Source organism: Ambystoma mexicanum, chromosome 13 (assembly GCF_040938575.1).
Source record: "Ambystoma mexicanum isolate Mex_15411 chromosome 13, UKY_AmexF1_1, whole genome shotgun sequence".
NCBI classification, from domain to species: Eukaryota; Metazoa; Chordata; class Amphibia; order Caudata; family Ambystomatidae; genus Ambystoma; species Ambystoma mexicanum.
The window spans coordinates 804,485,820-804,507,522 of NC_090938.1; the positions used below are offsets into that span (position 1 = coordinate 804,485,820).

Sequence of the window (21,703 nt, forward strand, 5' to 3'; positions counted from 1 at the left end):
ACCCCTGTGCTGAGGCAGCCCCTCACGTGAACAGCCCCAGAAAGGGACACCCCATTGCTGAGGCGGTCCCTCATATGAACAGCCTCAGAAAGAGACACCCCAATGCTGAGGCGGCCCCTCACGTGAACAGCCCCAGAAAGGGACACCCCACTGCTGAGGCAGTCCCTCATATGAACAGCCTCAGAAAGAGACACCCCAATGCTGAGGCGGCCCCTCACGTGAACAGTCTCAGAAAGGGGCACCCCAATGCTGAGGCGGCCCCTCACGTGAACAGCCTCAGAAAGAGACACCCGAATGCTGAGGCAGCCCCTCGCATGAACAGCCTCAGAAATGGATACCCCAATGCTGAGGCAGCCCCTTACATGAACAGTCTCAGAAAGGGACACCCCTGTGCTGAGGCAGCCCCTTACATGAACAGTCTCAAAAAGGGACACCCACCTTCTACTTGGACGCAGTCCCTTATGTGAACCGTCTCAGAAAGGGACACCCACCCTCTACTTGGACACAGTCCCTTATGTTAACAGTCTCAGAAAGGGACACCCCGATGCTAACGCAGTCCCTCAAATGAACAGCCTTAGAAAGGGACACCCACCTTTTCCTTTGGAGAAGTCCACACGAGCAAGGTGAAGAGTTGGGTTTTTAAAGAGGAGAAAAGGGGGTGTAGGCGTAAGAAAAACAAGGGAGGACCAGCACCTTAGCTGAACTTCCTTCTTTAAAAAGAAACAATTTTGCAGAATAGGTCTTACTAAAGCAATGAACTGCATAAGAGCACCAAACTACTTTAAAAGGCAACCATGTCTTGCCTGGCAGAAAAAGTATTAAATGACAAACTGTGTCCTTCCCTCGCAGAAGCCACCGGAGAAGAGGAGTCTCGTCCATTAGCACATGGTGGTTTAGGAGAACGCTACCCCCTCAGAGTCCTCGTGGCAGCGACATCATACCATCCAGGACGTGACTTCAGATCCTACAAACGCTTTCTCCGAGTGGTAATAAGTGACATCAGAACATACAGTTCCAGTGAGCAGCAGAAAATGACATCACCGCGTTGTGGCCTTCCAGGGAGCATCAAACCTCCACATTTCGTCAGCAATGAGAAAAGCTCTGCATATTGACCATGAGCAGTCGGCAGCCATGTCAAAGACTCCTCACACTTAGCACAAGCGACAGTCTCCAGACATTTCCAATGAATGGTAGGAAGTGATAGAACTTCTCACAATATACATGAGGATCGGGAAGCTGTATCACAGCCCCCTCCCCAGATGTCCAGTGAACAGAAGTGACAACAAAGCCTGTACATAAAGCCTGCTCTCAGACCTTCTTCGCCTCTATATTAGAAATAAAGAATCATTTTCTTCCTTCTGCCCCCTGCCCCGCACAATAAAAACTGTACATTACAAAAAGCGTTACAAACGATTGAAGGATAAACCTTGGCAACCACACAAGAAGGTGGTGCCCGGGAGCTATGTACAACATATTACACATTCCCCATGGGGTCCAAGCAGTCTATTAAGGGCCTGCGCTCCAGGAGGTGCCCCAAGCCTTGCGGGCAGAGAGGAGTGGAGGCCAAAGCCAGGTCACTTCTGCTCCTTTGTGGGAGCGTAGTACAGTTCCAGGGGCTTGGTCACCTTCCAGTACTTTTCATTCACAAGCTCGAGTGTCAACGAACCGTTCAGCGTCTGCAAGTCACACCAGAGCGTGGGAAGAGGAGAGAAAGACAAACAAGTAAGCTGGAAGCCATAGTGCATGTCGCTGTGCAAATACAGCTACAAGAGTAATTATGCATGAGCCCTGTATCTCCTACCACCACAAGGACTGCATGTACCATGAGTAGCGCAGAATACCTGCATGGCTGTGGGGGTGGTACTGGAGTCTCAAATATGCAACATTTTCACAGAGTGGTTGGGATCCCAGACCTAGTCAATACACTACTTTTTAAAGACATGGGAGGTTGCTGCATAGCTCTCCAAGAGGCCCCATGTGTAGGAGGCTGAGACTGTCACAAAGGGTTTTGGCCTGCCAAAACTCTCCCTGGTTGAGGAATTGTTGGGGCCTAGACTCCTTCAGTATGACATGCATTACTCACCGTAGTAGCATTTCTGATGGTTGTATCTGCTTAGATTGACATGCTGTGCATACAGTCCAACATCTAGTAGCAATCGTGGAGTATTGCATCTTTCTTTCGAAGATCGAAAGGGGATGTTGACATGGGCATGACTAACGCTATCTCTAACGAGACGTGTAGTGTATCAAAATCCCTCACGCGTCAAGGTCCCGCTGCTTGTGTTTTTTTGCCATGAGGGAGCCCTATAGTCAGCGTGAGCGAGTACAGAAGCGAGAAGGTGTAAGAGGTCTATGTTCCTTCTAGTCCACGAGGGGAAGGAAGGGTGGGTGCATGTGAATCTAAGCAGATACAACCATCAGAAATGCTATGTACAGTGAGTAATGCATGTCTTCTGATGCTTGTGAATCTGCTTAGAATCACATGCTGTGCATAGACTAGTGAGCAGTACCCATAGATGGTCGTGGGATGTGTAAAGGAACTGTAGCAAAGAGATGTCTTAGCACTGCTTGTCCCACCTCAGAATCAGACCTAGAGCGTGTATCTAGGCAGTAGTGTTGTGTAAAGGTGTGTTTAATACTCCAGGTTGCTGCTTTGCAAATGGAATCAAGAGGAACATTTGCAATGAATGCTATGGTGGCCCCTGTGCCCCGAGTAGAGTGGGCTTTAGGCGTGAAGGTTAGATCTCTCTTGGCAAGGTGTAACACAGTGTGATGCAGTTTACAATCCACTTGGAGATAGCTGATTTAGAGACAGGGTACCCTTCTCTACCAGATGCCACTGAAACGAAGAACTGTTTTGTTTTTCTTAGTCGGTTTGTCTTTTCCTGTAGTAGAGAACTGCGCTCCCTACATCCAGTTTGTGGAGGCTTCTTTACACGATGTTAGCGGGGTTCTGCGAAAAGGTTGTAGTTCTATGGACTGGTTTACATGGAACTTCGAGATAAATGTAGACGCAAAGTGAGGGTGTGTGCGCAAAACCACCTTGTCTTTTTTAATCGTAACAAATGGGTCCTGAACTGAAAGGGCCTGCAGTTCACCAACTCTCCTTATAGAGGTGATCACTAGGAAGGCAGTCTTGTCGGTGAGTGCTTGGAGGCTAGTCTTGTGCATTGGTTCAAAGGAAGGCCCCATTAGTCTGGTAAGAACAACATTCAAGTCCCACCCAGGAGCTGGGTTGGAAATAGGGGGATGAAGCCTTTTTACTGCTTTCATAAAGGCTTCAATTACAGGAATTTCCCACCATGAGACCTTGCTCTGGGATGTGGTCTACATCCAAAGCACGGCTAAGTGGACTTTAAGAGACTTGAATACCAATCCTGAATCTAACAGGTGAATTAGGTAAAGGGCGATATCTTTAGGTGAGCATTCAATAGGATTGATGCCCTTGCCACTACACCAGATGACAAAGTGCTTCCATTTGCTGGAGTAGCAATGCCTGGTGTTAAGTGTCTGTGCTTCTCGGAGTATGTCCATGTACCTTTGAGGGAGTTTGAGGTGCCCCAACTCTATGACCTCAGGAGGCAGGCTGCTAAATTGAGAGTGGGGGCATGGATGTAGTGTTTCCCCTGGTCTTGAGACAGCATGTTGTATGGGCACGGCAGTTTCATGGGGGGGGAGACCGACATTGTCATGAGAAGATTGATGAAATTAAAGGCAAAGGCAATGCCGCAATTCTACTCCTCTTAGACCTCTCAGTGGCCTTCGACCTGGTCAGCCACGAAATCCTTTGCAACCTCCTAGTCACCGCAGCTCACTTCTCCTCTGCCATCACATGGATACAATCCTTCCTGGCAAATAGAACCATGCAAGTCTTCTCAACAACAGCTGCAGCAGACCCCATCCCCATCTCATGCGGGGTCCCACAGGGATCCTGTGCATCCCCCACTTTGTACAATATATTTACAAAGCCTCTATTTGACCAACTGGACCGCCTACACTAATTACGCAGATGACACCCAGATACTCCTCACCATCACAGGCAATTACCAAGCGGACGTCGCTCGGATCAACAAAATATTCTCCATCATTCAGGCATGGATGGCCTCTCACGGCCTCTGCCTGAATGATGAGAAGACAGAGCTCCTCATCGTCGGCTCCCCCAACACTCTAACTAAACTCAATCCCAACTACAACAACATCACGATCGATGGTCACACCATCCTTATTGCCAAAAGTGTGAAAACCCTATGCTTCTATCTGGATGCCAACATCAACCTCTCCAAACACACCAATATGATTGCCTCAGCCTCTGCCTACACCGGCAAGCTCATTGGGGCCAGAAGACCCTTCCTATCACCCAATAACTGCCTCACCCTCGCCGGAGCCCTCATACAATCCAAACTAGACTACTGCAACAGCCTGTACATAGGTGCTAACCAATCTGTACTTTACAAACTACAGGTACTTCAAAATAACGCTCTGCGCGCACCCCTCAACATTCCCAGGCGAGAGCATATCTCCACTGCTAGGAAAGCCTGCAAATGGCTCTCCATACACCAGAAAATTGATTTAAAAACCATCTGCCTCACGTACAAGTCCCTCAATTACCTAGCACCACCATATCTAACTAACAAATTCTCCCTGAAACCCACTACCAGAACCACCAGATCCTCCAACACTCTGCCTGTCAGTGCCCAGATTCCACCTAAAAAGAGTTGGTGGGACTAGCTTCACAGTACTTGCCTTCCAACTCTGGAACACCATACCTCTCAACATCAAATCTATCGAATCCTTCCAGATCTTCAGGAGGCAAGTCATCAGCTGGCTCCTGAACAAAGAAAGCTAACACCTGACCATTAACTGGTTCATGTACTGTATATTACTGTATATTATACATGTATATTGCTACCTGTATATTATTCTAACACTTAAATTGCAAATTGTATTCCTCATATTACATATGCATGTACTATAAGTATATATGTACGAAGTATGCAACACAAAGACACTTCTCAACTATGTAACCGTCTTCTTAAGCGCCCTTCTACCCCTGGGTTTGGAGCGCTATACAAATAAAATAAACAAACAAACAAAAAGGGAGAACTAAGGCTGGCAAGCCCACATAGGGGCCACCAGAATCATCCCGACAGGCTCTTGGTGGGGGGAGTTTCTGCTGAGTACGTCCACCAGAAGATTGAGTTCCCCTGGAACATGTTGTGAAAGGAGGATCTTTTTGTATTTGAGAGTCCACTTCCATATGTTCTGGGACAGTTTGGACAGCGCTAGGGAGTGCGTGCCCCTTGTTTGTTTAAGTAATACATGGTTGATGTGATTGGATGCTACTGCTGGGGACCACACACTGTGTGCCATCTGTTGAAGGAGGTGAGCCACCCACCCCACTAGTCATAAATGAGTCTGTGGTGAGAGTGGCTTCTACTGGGGGGGGGGGTGGTGAGGGTTTTCCCCTGCAGAAGGTTTTCCCTTGACCACCACTGCAGAGACTGAACGAGGGCTGCGAGACAACCACTAGATCGACCCACTGGCCGCTGAGGTTTGACATACTTGTTCGCTGGGCGCAGGTCTAAAACAGGGCGCATGGTGGGAACCTTTTTGGATACAAGGAAATACACTGAATAAATACCCTTGTTTAGGAGATTGGAGATGACTTCTATGGCGCCCTTTCCAGCAGGACCTGAACTTCTTCCAGCAGGATCCAGAGGTTTTCTGGCGACAGGCATCTGCTTCTCAGTGGGTGGCATCGAGGTAGCCGGAGAAACTCGATACAGTAGCCTTGGACAATGTTCTTTAGCACCCACTGGTCTGATGTGATCCCCTCGCAGGCGTGGATGAATGACAAGCGACCCCCGACCGGGGAAGCATCGGAGGGGGACCCGAACCGGCGAGTCACTATGAGGTAGAGCCCGGGGAGCCTCTAGGAGTAGAGTTCCTGCCTCTACCCTTGCCCCTACAAGGGCCTCTTTGTTGGTATTGTTGGCTACCAGATGAGCCTTGGCCGGAGGACAAGGGGGTATTCCCTGAGCTGGATTGTCCTTGGGAAGAGCTGGAAAAAGATTGGCCACGAAAGGACTGGCGGGAGTTAGAGCCTCCATGTTGTTGGAAGGGTTTAGCCATGATCTGGCTAAGTGACTTTAGTGTTTTGTGGTCTTTCTTTACCAGGGCGTCATCAACAGCCTTCCCAAAAAAGGTTGGAGTCCTCCACTGGCTTGTTGATCAGGGAGGCCCGAGTTTCGGGTTTAAAGCCGCAGTTCTTTAACCAGGCGTGTCTTTTAAGTAAGGTCCCCTGGGCTAGGGTGCGTCCAGTGGCCTCAGCAGAGTCCAGAGTGTTTGTTAATATTTTGTGTGAGACTTGTCTGCCTTCAGCTACATCCGCCAGTAGGCATGATCGGGTGGGCTCTGGAACATCTTGAAGACCCTCCTGAACTATGCCCCACTGGACATCACTGTAACTTGCCAGGAGAGTGGTATTATTTGCAATCTTTGTGGGGTAGGCCGCAGAGGCGGTGCCCTGTTTACCCAGGGCATAAAGCTTTTTACAGTCTTTGTCCAGAGGGACTTCCGCCGAGGACAGTGGAACCCCCACCCTTTTCTGAGTGGTAGTAACCACAAAGGAGTCTAGTGTAGCATGAACCCTTATGTAGAGTGGGTCGGAAGGTGATGGGCAGAATCATTTTTCAACCCATGTTTCGACTGCCCGTGTGTGAGATGGGGACAGCAAGGAAGGAGCCAGGCACCTCTTTATAGAGTTCAGTAAGGGGATGGCTTGACTAGTCGGAGGCTTCTCCTGGAGGATATCCTCAACAAAGTCTGAGTCTGGAGCTGCCTCATGTGTTGTAATTTGGAAATGATCGCCTACTCTTTTTAAAATAGCATTAAACAACATCTGGTTGTGACTAATCCCGCTGTGGAGGAGAAGAAGGGGGATCTAGGCAGATGACAACTGCATCAGGGGTATGCGTTGGTGATAGCCAAGGGCCCTGATCCTCTGCCTTATCCTGATCCCAGTCTGGGTCTTGACCAGCCGTGTCTTGTGCAAAAGGATTAAGATCTTCATAAGTATCCTCCTGTGTTGGGTCCTCTGGGACACCCAAGATATCTTCCTGGTGTCACTGTGCAGAGATGGGTAACTTCTGCAGTTTGTAAGGAATGGGGCGGGAGTCCTCTTGCCTGGGTCTTTTGGGTGTAATGTACCTCTCCGAAAAGTCCATAAACTTCTGTCCATGTATTGCTCAAACCTCTCCCTAGTCCATAGTGAAGAGGCAGAAGGGTCTGGAGGTGGAAAAGGTTGCTCAGGAGGCGGAGATGTTCACAATAAGGCCTTAGAGAGCGACTCAGGGGCTTCAGCATACTTCTCTAGGCGAGAGGGGGTGCCCTTGTGCTCTGTGGCTGCCGAAATAATAGCCGCAATGCTTTTGTGAATTTTCAGCGGTTGTGTCGAAGGTCTCGATGTGCCTGAAGGCGCAGTCATGGTCGGTAACTCCACCGAGGCCTTAGGTGCTTGTGCACCCTTGGATGGTGTGTCGACGACGGTATGTTTTTTAGGCAAACACCCGTTCCAGAGGGATGCCCAGTCGCATGCCACAAAAGCGGTTGCGTGGAGGGTGCCAAACTGCGAGGTTCGGTAGGTGGTGTCGACATTTTCAGTGGCCTTGTTGGCATTGTGCGTTTCTTCGACGATTCCATTGAAGAGGCCTTAGGGGTTGTGTGCTTTTGTACCCGTAGTGCCTGGGTGCCCTTGTCGCCGGTGTGTGACCTCGCCATAACAGAGGCGGTGGCCTGTCTGTCAGGGACGGGCATTTGGGAGCCTGCAGGCTCCGCTGAGAGGTCGATGGCTTCCAATTCAGAGCCATGGTGATGACGGATTCCTCGTCGTCCGAAGCGACAGTGCTAATGGGGAAAAGGCTTTCGGCCTGCATAGAGTAGGCCGCCCACCGTTAAGTCCTCCAGTCTTTCAACGTTTTCAGTCGAAAGAGCTTGCAAGCCTTGCCTCGAGGAAGACGCTGATTGCAAAGGCAATGGGTGTCCTTCCAAGGAAACTTGCCCTTACACGACAGGCAACATTTAAAGCGCGTCCTCTCCATAGAAGAGGGTAGCTGCAGCCAGACCAAGAAGAGAAAGAGAAAAGGGAAATACATTCTTAGAGATGAATAAACCCAGGTCCCCACTTTCCCTACTGTAAGGGCCTGGGCCAGAGGGGCGAGGCCACTCGACAGTTGTTGAGCAGTTGAACTGTTGCAGATGTCGGCGGCGGCAGGAAACCCACAAGGCAGTCGTCGAGAAGATTAGTCAGGAGACTAGACGAGCGTAGGTCGTGGGGACAAAGTTAGCAATATAAAACTCTTGCAAACTCTGCATAGGTGACCAACTAGGTTGGTGGAAAAAACAATCTGAGGGACTTCGACACGCGATGGATTTTGGGTACACTACACGTCACATTAGGGGTAGTGTCACAGTCACTCCCATGTCAACGTCCCCTTTCGATCTTCGAAATAAGGATGCAATACTCTGCGATTTCCACTAGATGTCAGACTATATGCACAGCATGTGATTCTAAGCAGATCCACAAGCATCAGAAAGATGTATAAGGGTGCTCAGGAAAACGCAGCCTTCTTCCACATGAACAATGCAAGGCCTACAGACAGCCTCCCTCCCATTGGGGACTGAGCTCACCCTTATTCTGCAATCATAGGAAGCATCAGTCGTGGGATACTAAGAAGCACAATACTCTATCCGATATACTAATATTATGGTGATTGCTTCAGCCCCCCACCACCCCAAAATCCCCTCCTCTTCCCCCGGTAGTGGTACTGCATGTCATTCCCATTCCCACATGCTAACATGAACTAGTCCCCAAGACACACGAGTGCGTAGCTCCCACCTGCTATGGAAGTGGTGGTGACAGTAAGATTTCTATGCCTTCCCTCAAGGCAAAGAGCAGTGCACACATGCAGAGAAATTGCCATGACCATGTCCAACCCACACAGATCATAAACTGCATCCCTTCTCTCCATTCCAGGAATTTGGGGGCCCTTGCTGTCTCCCACCTCCACAATGGTAACTGAACCTTGAACAAATCTCCTGCATCCCCCTTGTGGCAGTGATTTGGGTTAACCGCTTACTTTTTCGATGGCACTGTGCACCAAACTAACCTCCACCTCTCAATCACTGGTGGCCATTTGGGGCTTATTTATCTCCTCTACACACTATGTATGTTTTTCCGAGCCACTCTTGGGGTAGCATTCTCCACTGGCAAAACATACCGTGAACTGCCCCGCTGCTGTAGTAATGTAGATGGTATACTGCTTCTCGCTCACTTCCTCCAGGCGGACTCCGTCACTCTCGCTCCCCTTCTGCTGCTCCTCTAGAGCGATACGCAGCGCCAGGTACTTGGACAGGTGGTCTACTGTTGCGTTCGCCGTGGTCTTGACATACCTATGGATGATGGGCCAGTCATTATTAAACAGTTAGGGAAGGTGGGTCACGAGAGTAAGGCTTGTATCCCACCCGTTTACTGGATTGAAGGCAGGCAAAGAGCCTGCTGCTAACAAGGGCTTCAAAGGAAGTCACAGAGGGACATGCACAGGACAAAACTTGCATTTCACAACTCCCATAAAACGGTGTAACAAGGCCAGTGGAGGCACCGGGACTAATAGACAATTCCTTGTGCAGGTCAATAAGACGGTCAGTTGACTGAAGAAGAACAAGCTTCAATTTGCTGCCAGCTCAGAAATTCACACTGCCCCACACCTTGAAGCATTTGAGAAAGGAGGACGGAGCTCCTCGCTTACCTGGTCTGAGAGTATTCATCCTGCTCCACAAGCACGGGGTGAGGGCAGAAGACCAGCTCAATCTCGCTGCTGGACTCCAGGCTGCCCAGCTCAGGACTGCCTCCACCCTCGTGCGAACGGTCAGGGTCAGGGCAAGACTCGTCCGAGCCCTTGGGGCGCTTGCGGCTGGGACCAGCTTCATGGGCACTGTGCACAGAGGGGTTGCTGACGTGTGAGCGGCTGTCACAGTTGTCCTCCCCACCGCTGAATGTAGTATTGTCAGACTCGTGTTGGGGCTTTCTCACTCGCTGTGCCCTGTGGATAGACCGGGGAAAGGAACAAGTCACTGTATGCACAGTCTGCAAGATACAGGGGCATTCATCACAGGAAAGGAACATTATCTGAGACACACACACACCCCTGTACAAGAGTTGAGAATTGAATGATGTTCAGCTTTTGAATCCAGGTGTGGTGTATGTGCTCAAAGAACAACATTGTTGCATTAAAGTAAAAAGGAATGAAGAGGACTGCAGGAGAGCGCCTGCAAGTCACACAAAAGAGGTTGGCACTGGATACAGGGAACCGTACATTCCTACCCAGCCACTCTTGCAGACCACAACAAATGTCAGCTATGCATACAGGGAACCGTACATTCCTACCCAGCCACTCTTGCAGACCGCAACGAATGTCAGCTATGCAGTGTTTTAAAGACCACTTGCACAGCACATTTCGAAAAATATTTGTTGACAAATATATTGGCCCTACCTCCCCACCTCTATAATCTTTATCGCTTCCTGGTCTCTTAACCTCAAACTTTATCCCTGAACTGGAAGCGCAAGCCCCATCACTTAAGGTCAGGTCTTCTACAGATTAGTCATAATAATGTTGCCAGGACAGAACACGTGGGTTTCATTTTCAGAATCAACACACACAATACCTGAAGAAGCGTTCATTTTCATCATGAAAGACCCACTTTTAGCATCAACGATTATCCAAAAAACGATATCCCCCCATTGATCGCTGGCAAAAAAGACTGAATAGCTATGCCCACAAACCCACCAAGCCACGCTGCACACAAGTGCACGCAGAGGCTGACCTGCACAGCCAGACCAGCCGTGGTTGTCCATAATACTAGTAATATGCCCTTGTGTATGCGGTAGACTGTATATAGGCAGCACTGTTTAACAGCTACGGGTACGAATAAGGGAACATCTGGCAAGTCTTAAGAGTACTGACCCTAGATTACCGCTTGCCATGCATTGGCAACTAAAACCATCAATTGGCTGATAAATCAGATCCGAGATTCATAAGACTAATGCAAGCCAAAAAGGGAAAACATGGTGGAGATTTATTGTTGAAACTCAGACAAATGGAATGTAAACTCATCTGCTTTTTACGGTGTACTGTCAATGGTGTGAATACGGATCATGAAATGAATGTTTTTTACATGAAGCAATGTTTGTCATGATATGTCTCTTGGACACTAGATGGATTATCCTTTCAGAGCTCAACAAATCTGTACTTACCACTTTACTGTTTTGTCTCATACATGCAATGTTTTTGTGCTAATCTACCATTTGCTTACGGTCCTCTAGAATTTCAGGACGTCCAACTACTATAAATGCAACACGTCACTACATGCTTATATTTTCTCCATCTTTGTTACTTTGCTTCAACTCTGAGACCTCATATGACTCATTCTTCTGTCAGACCAATATAGTACGTTACAATAATATGGCGTCGTCTGACCATGTAAAATATATACACTATAACCATAGTGATTATTCTTTTTCAGTACTCTATATTAAATTTGGCAGCATCCGGGCTTGATCCGGAGCAATATTCATATTATGTCTTCCTTCTTTTTCTAAATCATAATGCTTTGTACTAACCACACTTTGAATGTACTACAATCTCGCTGAAAAAATAGCCGATAGCCTAGAATGTTTTGCGTTCGTGGTCTCGTTCGTTTCACCTCTACGCTATTCCTCGTGGTTCTAGAACTATTCATTTTAGGACACTGGAGTCTTTTTGAGGGGACACTATGTTTGTCTACTGGTGTTTAAAACAATTGATCACTTTAGAGGCACTGGAGCAAATGAGGTCTGGCACATATATCTTTACTCATTTGGAACAACTAGTGGCATTTCACTATATGATGAAGATTGTATTCTCATCCAGTGTTTATTTTGTTTCTTTGTCTGTTTTCCGCTCAACCCTGAATCCATCAACTGGTTTTCAGTATGTTACCCTCTCTTTTGTTTTATTCTATTTTATTTGACCCTACAACCTTTGTAAATATTGAAGCATATGGGTAACTCCACCCTATTTCAACATTATATATTTTTTTGTTGTGTTTTTGATAAATACTGCATATGTCTTGAATACTTGATCATAATTTGATATTAATATTTGGTGTATCAGGTTTGTAAAAGACAGCCTTGAGGACGACCAGTGTGGTCGAAACACGCGTCGGCTGTTCGAAATCCGATTAAACGTATTTGTGCAATTACCACATTTATATTTGTTATCTTAGTATCTGCTTGGATTTCTCTCATTGGGCAGTGTGCGAGTCACCATCCTTCTAACACAGTTGGATACTTTCACTAAATCAGAGCCATATTGGGTGAGCTTTGGAGATGGTGAACGCAGCAGGCCATCACCTTAGTAACTTTATAGGTGGCTATTGAAGCGCACCGGTACATTTGTCGCACCCTCTACCCTTAATCACTACAATACCTCAAGAGGCGTTCCTTTTCATCACGAAAGACCCACTTATAGCCCCCCTCCCGGATCCAAAGGATTTTTGTCCTGTCTCTCAGCTGCCATACCTTGGGAAACAACTTGCGTGCATAGTGTTAGGTTATGTTGATTTATACTGCACACCGCTACCACCCAAGGGCAGTCTCCAGGTAATAAACAGCTGCAAACTTGGTTGGCCAACATGAACTACTTAATCCTGCTCAGTCAGAGATTCATGTCCAGGCCACAGTACTGAGTTAATCACAACTATTTAGATAATTTGTGAGAGTAAGTGGATGTCCGGGGCACCAGAGCTTTGATCCCTCTGGACCTCTTGGAGGCACTCAATATCATTGACCATCAAATCCTCCAAGCCCTGCTCAGAAAGGGTTTCCAGGGCAACACACACAAACAAATTGGCTCATTTTGATATATTCTGATGCAGTTCATAAAGATTGCCCACAAACAACAACTTGCTCAAAATAAACCTCAATAAACAAATGTGCTGGCAGTCAATGGTAATGCAAAAACAAGGGGGGGTCCTGGGAGTCCCTCTACCGGCCATTAGTCCCGGTTTCGAGAGTCTTAGCCAGAGTCTTTATCTCACTATCTTTCACAGAGGAGAAATATCCAAAACATATCAGTCTTTATCCTGCCCTGGGGCAGTCCAGCACCGAAATGCCTGGCTATTCTCCTCTGAACAAGAGTACCAACAGCAACCCCATACACGTGTTTCTGTCTGGTTGAACCTCATCAGTAGGGTGGCCTCTCGAAGACCAGTGAGCCAGGGGTAAACGTTTGGATTACCCTAGTACCTTAGGGTGAGACCCAGTTACTTTACTTATGTGAAAATAAGGGGGATCCTGTGAGCTCCTCTACTTGCCATTATTCCTAGTTTCGAGAGTTTTAGCCAGATTCTTTAGCTCACTTTCTGTATCAGTCATTCCCATAGAGTACTGGTCGTCAAGCCCTTGGTTTCATCAAGCTTGGGCTTCTGCAACAGTACTGATCATGGTCTGCCACTCATCCAAAACGTATAAACTGCAAAGAGTGTAAAATTCAGAGGCCAGACTTCTGCCGCTTTGCCAATTTCCTCATGTTTGTACCAAATTCATATTCAGGGTTTGAAATTGCATTTCATGAGCAGGAGCTAAAACCAGCTCCTGGGCATCGGGCATTACCCTGTAGGCAAGAGCTAAAACCAGCCCCTGGGCGTTGGGCATCACCCTGTAGGCAGGAGCTAAAACCAGCTCCCGGGAGTCCAGGATCACCCTGTAGGCAGGAGCTAAAACCAGCTCCTGGGCGTCCAGGATCACCCCGTAGGCAGGAGCTAAAACCAGCTCCTGGGCATAGGGCATCACCCTGTAGCCAGGAGGTAAAACCAGATCCTGGGCGTCGGGCATCACCCTGTAGCCAGGAGGTAAAACCAGCTCCTGGGCATCGAGTATCACTCAGTAGGCAGGAGCTACCGCAGGGGAATCGGGAGATGATACTTTTTGCCCATTATGTATTATCCATTGTGTTCAAACGTTCCAACTCTTCTTTATTAACATTTTCAAATATTTAAAGTAAGGGTCACATATACATGTTTGCAAGGCATAAGTTGGCCTGAGGAGCCATATGTAGCTCCTGGTAGTGGTTGGTTTCCATCTAAGCAGGCTCTCCTAGTCTAGAAGCAGAAGCTCCCCCCGATATTGCTTCACTGGCTGCTGGTCAGACATTGTGTAGCTTTTAAATCAAGGTGTCTGATCCACAAGGCCCTGCTCATCCCCAGTCAAACTTGTTTGTCCAAGAGAATTCAAGGTGACACTCCCACCAGAGAACCTTGCTCTCAGGACACGTGTACTTTAGTGCCTCCTCGGTTCAAGAGAGCAATGCACCACAGAAGATCCTTCTCCATCTTGATGACAACGATGTGGAATAAATGTATCATCTTTTTGATAACTGAAGTAAATCGCTAATAATTCTAAAAACTTAAACACTATTTACAGCATGATGTTTCTAACACAGTCCCATCTGTTCCCTGCACCACATGACGGTTAGCTCGGTCGGTGACTTTCTTTTTTTCAACATGCTCATTACTCCTACTGCTCTATAGCAGCCAGATGCCTTTGAGTGAAAGACTACACTCTTTCAAAACCTAAATAATATAGCACAGGGATAAAAGAAACCGTGGGGCTACAGCACACGGACAGTGGCCATTCCTGGCCAAAACAGGTGCCACCCATGTCTATTTCCAACCTTAGCAGCGTATGCCCAGGAGGCCAATATAAGAAGGGATGATGGTCACCGACAGCTGCATCTACAGGGCCATCCCTGGGGGTAGGGCCAGGGGACGGCAGTGTCCTGTGAGCGGGGCGTGGGCATGTAGTGTGGCTAAGAAGGAAGGGTCTGGGTGCCTGCTGGAGACAGCAAGGGCTCTGAAAAGGAAATTGGAGGAAGCATACGGGGGCTTTTTCACCCATGTAAAATTATTACACATGATCAAATCCTTTTTACCCAACTGGGTATTTTTTTGACTCCTTCCTCCATTCACCAAAATGGAGGGAGATGTGTGTGCGTGTTCCCAAGGCAGAGAGCTGCAGGCCACCTGAAACTAGTTCTGACTGACAGATGATTGATGGGATAGTGTGGAGTCATTCATTTGTGTGGGAGCCATTCCAGTGTGCGTGGGGGGTGCTTGGAGGCGTGGCCGCTCGCTGACCACCTGTCTGTTTGAATGATTCTCAGTGTGTGATTGGATGCTGTGCTCATTGATTTCTCCTGAGGAGGTTAGCCAACCACCTGCTCTGCTGCTGGAACTCGGCACCTGCATTCCAGTAAGGTCTGCTGATCAAGGGAGAACTGAATCTCTGGACCAGCATCCTTTCATGCTCGGAGGAATCCGACAGCAAAGCTCCGCCCCTCCATACGACCAGAAGGAACCCTCTGCTGCAGTCCGCTCCCCGCTGCTCTGGTCGGGACAACTGGATCACAGCTCCTGCTCAAAGGCCTCATCTCCCTAAAGCTCTTGACCGTGCTGTATTAGCACTTTTTTCCTTCCATGTCATCAGACCTACATGACGGTGCATTTTAAATTCACGTTAACATGGATTGTAAGAAATGGGAATTATTTAGTCTCAATTCTCCAGGACGCACTCCGCCAGAGAATGTACACCCATCTAACTTTTCAAAATAACACACTGTGTTTAGCAAACATAGCTTCCCTACGTTTTAACCCGGTGATCTCCGTTTCAATAACAAAATGTGACACAGATATTTTTTCAGCCTTCAAATGCTCTGCACATTCATATTAGCATTAAACACAAGGCAGTATTTCTACACTACGACGTGTAAAAGAGCAAAGAATATAAATTACACCCGTGTACCAAGACTGGTTCTCCGAGGAGTCTAGTTGGGGTAGTCAGGAAGGTTCCCAAGAGAAAGAGGGGTTCACGTTGCACGCACCATATCGGTGTCTGAGGGAGCAACGAAGTTGGCGCGACGCTGCAATTTTATATGTATGTAGCATAGTTAATTGGATATGTGTTCCTTTGTGTTTTGTTTAAGTTGATACATTTAGATCTGCACGCGTGTCAAAACCCTGATGATGAAATATGAATAAAATATAGGTATGGTGTGCCACGTAAGCACCTAGAAACTGTGCAACAAGGAGCTTTACGGAGATTATTTATGAAGAAACCACTCTAAAGAGGACACAGTAGTTTTAAACCGATATACATACATGGGGAAATGTACAAATCTGTATGCTCTTTCTTAAATTGGTTAAACTCTGCAGTCAGGGTTTGCGAGGTGAATGCTGATCGACTGAGAAACTGGTTTGGCAAGGATTAAAGGACAAAGGAATGCCGGCGGTGATGGTCACACACAGGCAGGCCCGGGGTTTTTATGGGTTGGCAGTATCGCAGAAAGGAGATGCAATCTTTTAAGTGCATGGGAGCTTGTTATTTATGGTTCAGGGAAATCCAGAAATTCCTTTTGACCAGCAATAAACCTGGGGTGAAGGGACGCCTGAGGCCAGAGTTGACCGATACAAATGGGTTTCAATTATTTTCTCATGTGTCCAGAGGTCATGCATGTTGAATTGGTAGTCGTTTAAATTAGACTGTTCTAAGGACACCAGCAAGTCTGGGTGGGTGAGATATTTATCACCAGTTCAAAGGAAATCTATTTACTCTGCCCCTGTCCATATCGTTTGAAGTATCCTTGCAAAGCATGTTCCTTCACGTCTAGGATGAGAAGGTCCCAGGCCAGCTGGAACTTGTAATAAATTAGGTTTAAATGCCTAACTATGTGATGATGTCATGACCTACCACAGGCAAATCCTAAAAAGGGGTGTGCTGTACACATGAGCTGAAGATGGCAGTTAAGATAATTGGGACCAATGAGAACAGGGGAATTGGAGAAGATTGGATATCTTTTGTATAGGTTTTGACCAACCATTTGTGGGGGGTGGTTTGCGATAAAATATATGGGAGTGTTTTAACTGTTGCAAACATGTATCAACTTGTGTGGTTCACGGAGACTCTGTCTAGTTTGACTCTACAGCGTCATTTAGCTCCTCCCGGACCATTTGTTGCAAGTAAAATATGTCAAATTCAATAACTATGAATTCACATCAGGGTATGCATAATGTGTTGCTTTGGATTTTTGGATTTTAAACTGTTCAATACAGGTATATGCAACACAGCTATCAAGGCTGCCTGTGTATCAGGCTCACAGTAAAGAGTTCATGTTCCCCCTGCCCCCCAACGGTCTCCTTCCCTATTAATTTAATAATGAATGCACAATTATTAGGACCCTCAAACAAATGGGTGCATCTGTGTGTGATACCCTTGAAGCCCACCCCACAAAATAAGGTATGTCTCCATCTCGCTGCCCGTGGTTACCTAGGACAGATTCGTCACTGCTGCCTTAGTCTCCTGGTATTCCAATTCACAATCTACAAGTCACTCATCATATAACTGCATATCTGCTTTGCAGACGACCTTGAAACATACCACTTTACTTAACAAACTGCGTCACTCCAGACAATCTAATTACATTAAAGGTGTAAGACCTACACACCTTGCCTTTGCAGATTTGTTAACTTACTTGTCAAAGAGTGCAACAAAAACATTATCTTGGCCTCCCTCTTCACAGGTGCACACCTGGAACTTTTCTGACAGTCTTTGTTCCTTGAGAGCCTCTACATCTTTAGAGGACCCCAAACTTTCCTGTAGTGCACGCCCCGCTAAAGAATATGCTTTTGGAGCAAAGGCTGCCTCCTCACCTATGGAGTGCCTGCATCTTCAGACCCTCTTCAATGCTGGTACTCAGGGCTTGCTGGTTGTGCAGCCGGCTCAGCTTGGCTAGCACACGGTCCTGATGAGCTTCGTACTCGTCTCGGCTGGGGTAGATCTTCGATATGAGCGCATCAAAGTTGGGGTCTGGACGCAATGAACGTTTTGAAACAAGCTTTTTACGGCAGGTTGGACACTCCTTGTTCCTGCGGTAGGAGCACAAAGGGAGAGTATTGAGCAGTTTGGGAGAGAGGGAGCAATTGCAATCAGATTGGCCTTCCCAAACAAATCTATGCCGGAAAAATAGCTTTGTTTGTCAAGTAAGAAAGTGATGTGTAGCCTTACACATTTAGAAGAGAGGATATGCCCAATAGCATACAAAAACCCACTATGGAAGAAAAAAAAAGACACTGCAGCAGTACCCCAAACCCTGGATCCCCCATCCTGTGCGGCGCCTGCCTGCATCTTCCCAGCAGCCAGTGCCTGCAAAGCAGCGTCCTATGGATGCCGACGCATGGGCACGAGTTGTGCCCAGCTACAATTAATCTTTCTTACATTTATAGTGAGAAGTTGACTTATCTTTGCCACTTCGCCGCTCCATACCGGGCAGTAACAATGTAGTGGGGAGGAGGGGAAAGAAATGCCTCTGCTGCAATTCCCAAACCTATTACCCGCTGCTTTTCTGCTCTACAGGGCAGTACCCAGTTACCATACCACACCACCCAATCTCCTACTGGTCTGCACCACAAGTGGTGTGGTGTAAGCAAAGTTATGCCCAACTGCCACAAAGGCCCCTACCCTGCCCCACGGTCATAGGATCAGAAATGATGCCAAGTTGGCACCACTACAGTTCTCAGACTTCACTAGCCTCTCACACTGCAAGGTGGTGAGGATTATGATGCAGTGCCTAGCCCACAGCACTTCCTGCAGCAGAAAACAGCGTCCCCACTGGTGGCAGTCTGCTCTTATCCACTATACAGGGCTGTGAAGAAGAATTTGCAGTGGCAATGCCGTTTAGAAGATGTTGTTCCCAACTGCCATGCAAACCCCCCACAAACAGCACAGCGAGTTGCCTAGTCGCCATCCCTTCATTATGTCCTCCTCTTGGATATGGCAAAGTCTCCTTACTGGAAGGGCTCCCATGGTGCCAGTCAAACTCCACCCTCAGCTCCAAACTATCAATTCTCAGACTCTTACTTGCTGCGCAGAGAGGCAGTGTCTAGCTCCCAGCACAGCATTCCTTCCCTTCTTTCTCTTACCCCTCGCAGGGCTGTGACAAAGCATCCTCAAGTGCAAAATGGCACTTGCTCACAACGCCCTTCCTTGCTCTTACCCGCTGCGACAATGGGGTCCCTGGGAAAAATGGCACCTACCTCACAACACTCCCTCCCTTGCTCCTACCCGCTGCGCACGGCTGAGGCAAGGCAGCCTCGAGGGAAAAATGGCACCTACCTCACAGAACTCCCTCCCCTGCTCTAACCCACTGTGATAAGGCAGCCGTGAGAACAAAATGACGCCTAGCTCACAGCGCTCCTCCCTTCTTTGCTCTTACCCGCTGCGCAGCGCTGTGACGATGCAGTCGGAGCAGAAGCGGTGAAGGCACTCTTTGGTAGTCATCGTGTTCTTTAGCATGTCCAGGCAGATGGGGCACATGAGTTCACTGTGCAGACTTCGTGGGGAAACAGCAATCTCTGTGCCGTCCATGATGGCCTCCTGCAGATGGAACATGTTATTCCCTAGGAGGACCATGCGCCCCATGCACACCCACCCCTCCCGCACACCCTGGTTCACGCAGCGCAGAGCCTAGCTCCCCTATTCACTGCACACTACCTGGGGTGTCCGGTGTAGCTCGTACAGGCTCAGCTCCCAGGTCTTGCTGGCACTCTGGGCACTCACCGGGGTAGCCATGGTGGTGCTGTAGCTACACAGACAGAGGTGAAGAAAAAAGAAACTGTTAGATGAGAGTGTGGTGACAGTAACTTTGCAGATTAGAGCTCAACTAAGGTGCCTTGCAAGGACCACTCCCTTAGCATCCCCACCCCCATCTCCAGCTTCTCATGCACTACTCAATGCAACAGGAGAACTAACCTCACCTCCTGTCCCACTCTACAGCTTAAACTTGCCTCTGCAACCCCCACCCCGACATCTTACCGAGCACCCTTCACTTGTAGGCAGCATTCCTACTTGCAAGACATTACCCTTCACTTGTAGGCAGCATTCCTACTTCCAAGACATTACCCTTCATTCGTATGTAGTATTCCTACTTCCAAGACTTTACAGGCCTAACACCAAGAAACTGGACTACCTCCAGCAACCCCTGTCAATTCAGTCACCACCCAAGATTTCCTTAAACTGTGCTCCCTCGCTGCTAAGTACCATCGGAGATCTGATCTGCCAGGATGCTGTGCAAAGAGCAACAACTGGTATCTATGCGTGATCTGGCACGCTGGCACAGAGCAGCACCAAGATCACCAGCACCCAATCCCTTGAACAACATGAAAGTTTCTGATCCACACGCATTGTGCAATTAACAAAGCACACCCCTCACATACGAGATTGAGCAAACTCATTTGGTCCAAAGGGATTTGTGAAACATGCAAGCCTTCTCATTTCCCACGTGTTCTACTTTCTGGCTAAAAAATATGGTTGGAACATCCAAAGCTTTTGTTTCAGACAAATCTATCACGCTACGGTCTGCATAGAGTAGTACTGCCCTCATTAATGAGGTGGCCCCTTCACGTACTCATGTTCCCTTTATGGCACACCTCACCATCCGGAGCGAAGGTAGGCCATAGGGGCTCGTTATACTCATGGCACAATTGAGCGCGGGATTCCTGCATTTTTGTCAATGTTTAAATTGTGCATCCGCAATCATCAGCTGTTCTATGTAAATAGCATTGGCTGCATCAGAACTCTTCTGCCTCCTCCTCGTGATGCCTGGAGGCAACACACATTTTTGCGTGGATTTTAATGTCAGGCTGATCATTCCATGAGGGCCGCCCGTGCCTGGTGCACCGGTGTGCTTGGAGTTTTGGTTTGCTGTGACCTGATTGGCCGGAGTGTCTTTCAACTGGCCTATTGAAGAGCCGGGAGGCTTGGCCAGCCCTACTTTCAAGGCCCGATCCTAAGGCCCCTGTCAGCTACCTGTCCGCTACAGGTACGCGATGGTAGCGAGTGCCTGTGTACTGAATGCTCCCCGCATCCCCCCCTATGGTCGCCTGTGTACTGAATGCTCCCCCCAAATCCCCCCATGGACGCCTGTGTACTGAATGCTTTCCCCACCCCCTCACCCCCTATGGTCGCCTGTGCACCGAATGTCCCCCCCCCCTAAGGTCGCCTGTGTACTGAATGTGCCCCTTTCCTCTCTTCCCTACCACCCCCCTCCCATCCACGGCCACCAAAAACGGTCCCTAGGTATTTGATGCTGATGCCGCCCTTCAAGATGGGGCTGTGCATCATGCATGTGCCACCCATATTGACTTTACTGATGCCGTCCTTCAAGATGGAGATGTGCACCATGTCTGTGACACCTATTTTGAAGTTATGCATTGTATGCCAATGCCATCCTCCAAATGGGGGTCAGGCAAACTGTATGTCTTTGCTCGCACTTATGTAACCAAGTAAGCCTTCCTAACAGCCCTGCGATGCCCGAGGGCAGTTGTGCGCTTTACAGATGCAAATAAATAAAATAAAATGAAGGTATCATGCTATGGCCTGCATAGAGTAGTACTGCCCTCACATATTCATGTTCCCTTCATGAAGGTGTCATGCTATGGCCTGCATAGAGTAGTACTGCCCTCATTAATGAGGCGTCCCCTTCACATATTCATGTTCCCTTCATGAAGGGGTCATGCTACGGCCTGCATAGAGTAGTACTGCCCTCATTAATGAGGC

At 48.1% G+C, this 21,703-nt stretch overlaps 1 protein-coding gene across 4 annotated transcripts in view; it reads right to left on the minus strand.

The window, feature by feature from the left end:
- Positions 1 to 694: 694 nt before the first annotated feature.
- RING1 (ring finger protein 1) overlaps positions 695 to 21,703 on the minus strand; it is a 65,112-nt gene continuing 44,103 nt past the window's right edge. For 2 of the 4 annotated variants that reach the window (XM_069635241.1, XM_069635242.1), the window contains 6 exons: positions 19,640 to 19,730; positions 19,362 to 19,522; positions 17,800 to 18,015; positions 9,807 to 10,100; positions 9,279 to 9,450; positions 695 to 1,676 (listed from right to left, as the gene is read on the minus strand). In XM_069635241.1, the coding sequence (XP_069491342.1) occupies positions 1,575 to 1,676; positions 9,279 to 9,450; positions 9,807 to 10,100; positions 17,800 to 18,015; positions 19,362 to 19,522; positions 19,640 to 19,717 (1,023 nt within the window). In that variant the 5' untranslated portion in view covers positions 19,718 to 19,730 and the 3' untranslated portion in view covers positions 695 to 1,574. Of the gene's footprint in view, positions 1,677 to 9,278; positions 9,451 to 9,806; positions 10,101 to 17,799; positions 18,016 to 19,361; positions 19,523 to 19,636; positions 19,731 to 21,703 lie in introns of all 4 variants that reach the window. The other 2 variants (XM_069635239.1, XM_069635240.1) reach the window with 2 other exon arrangements.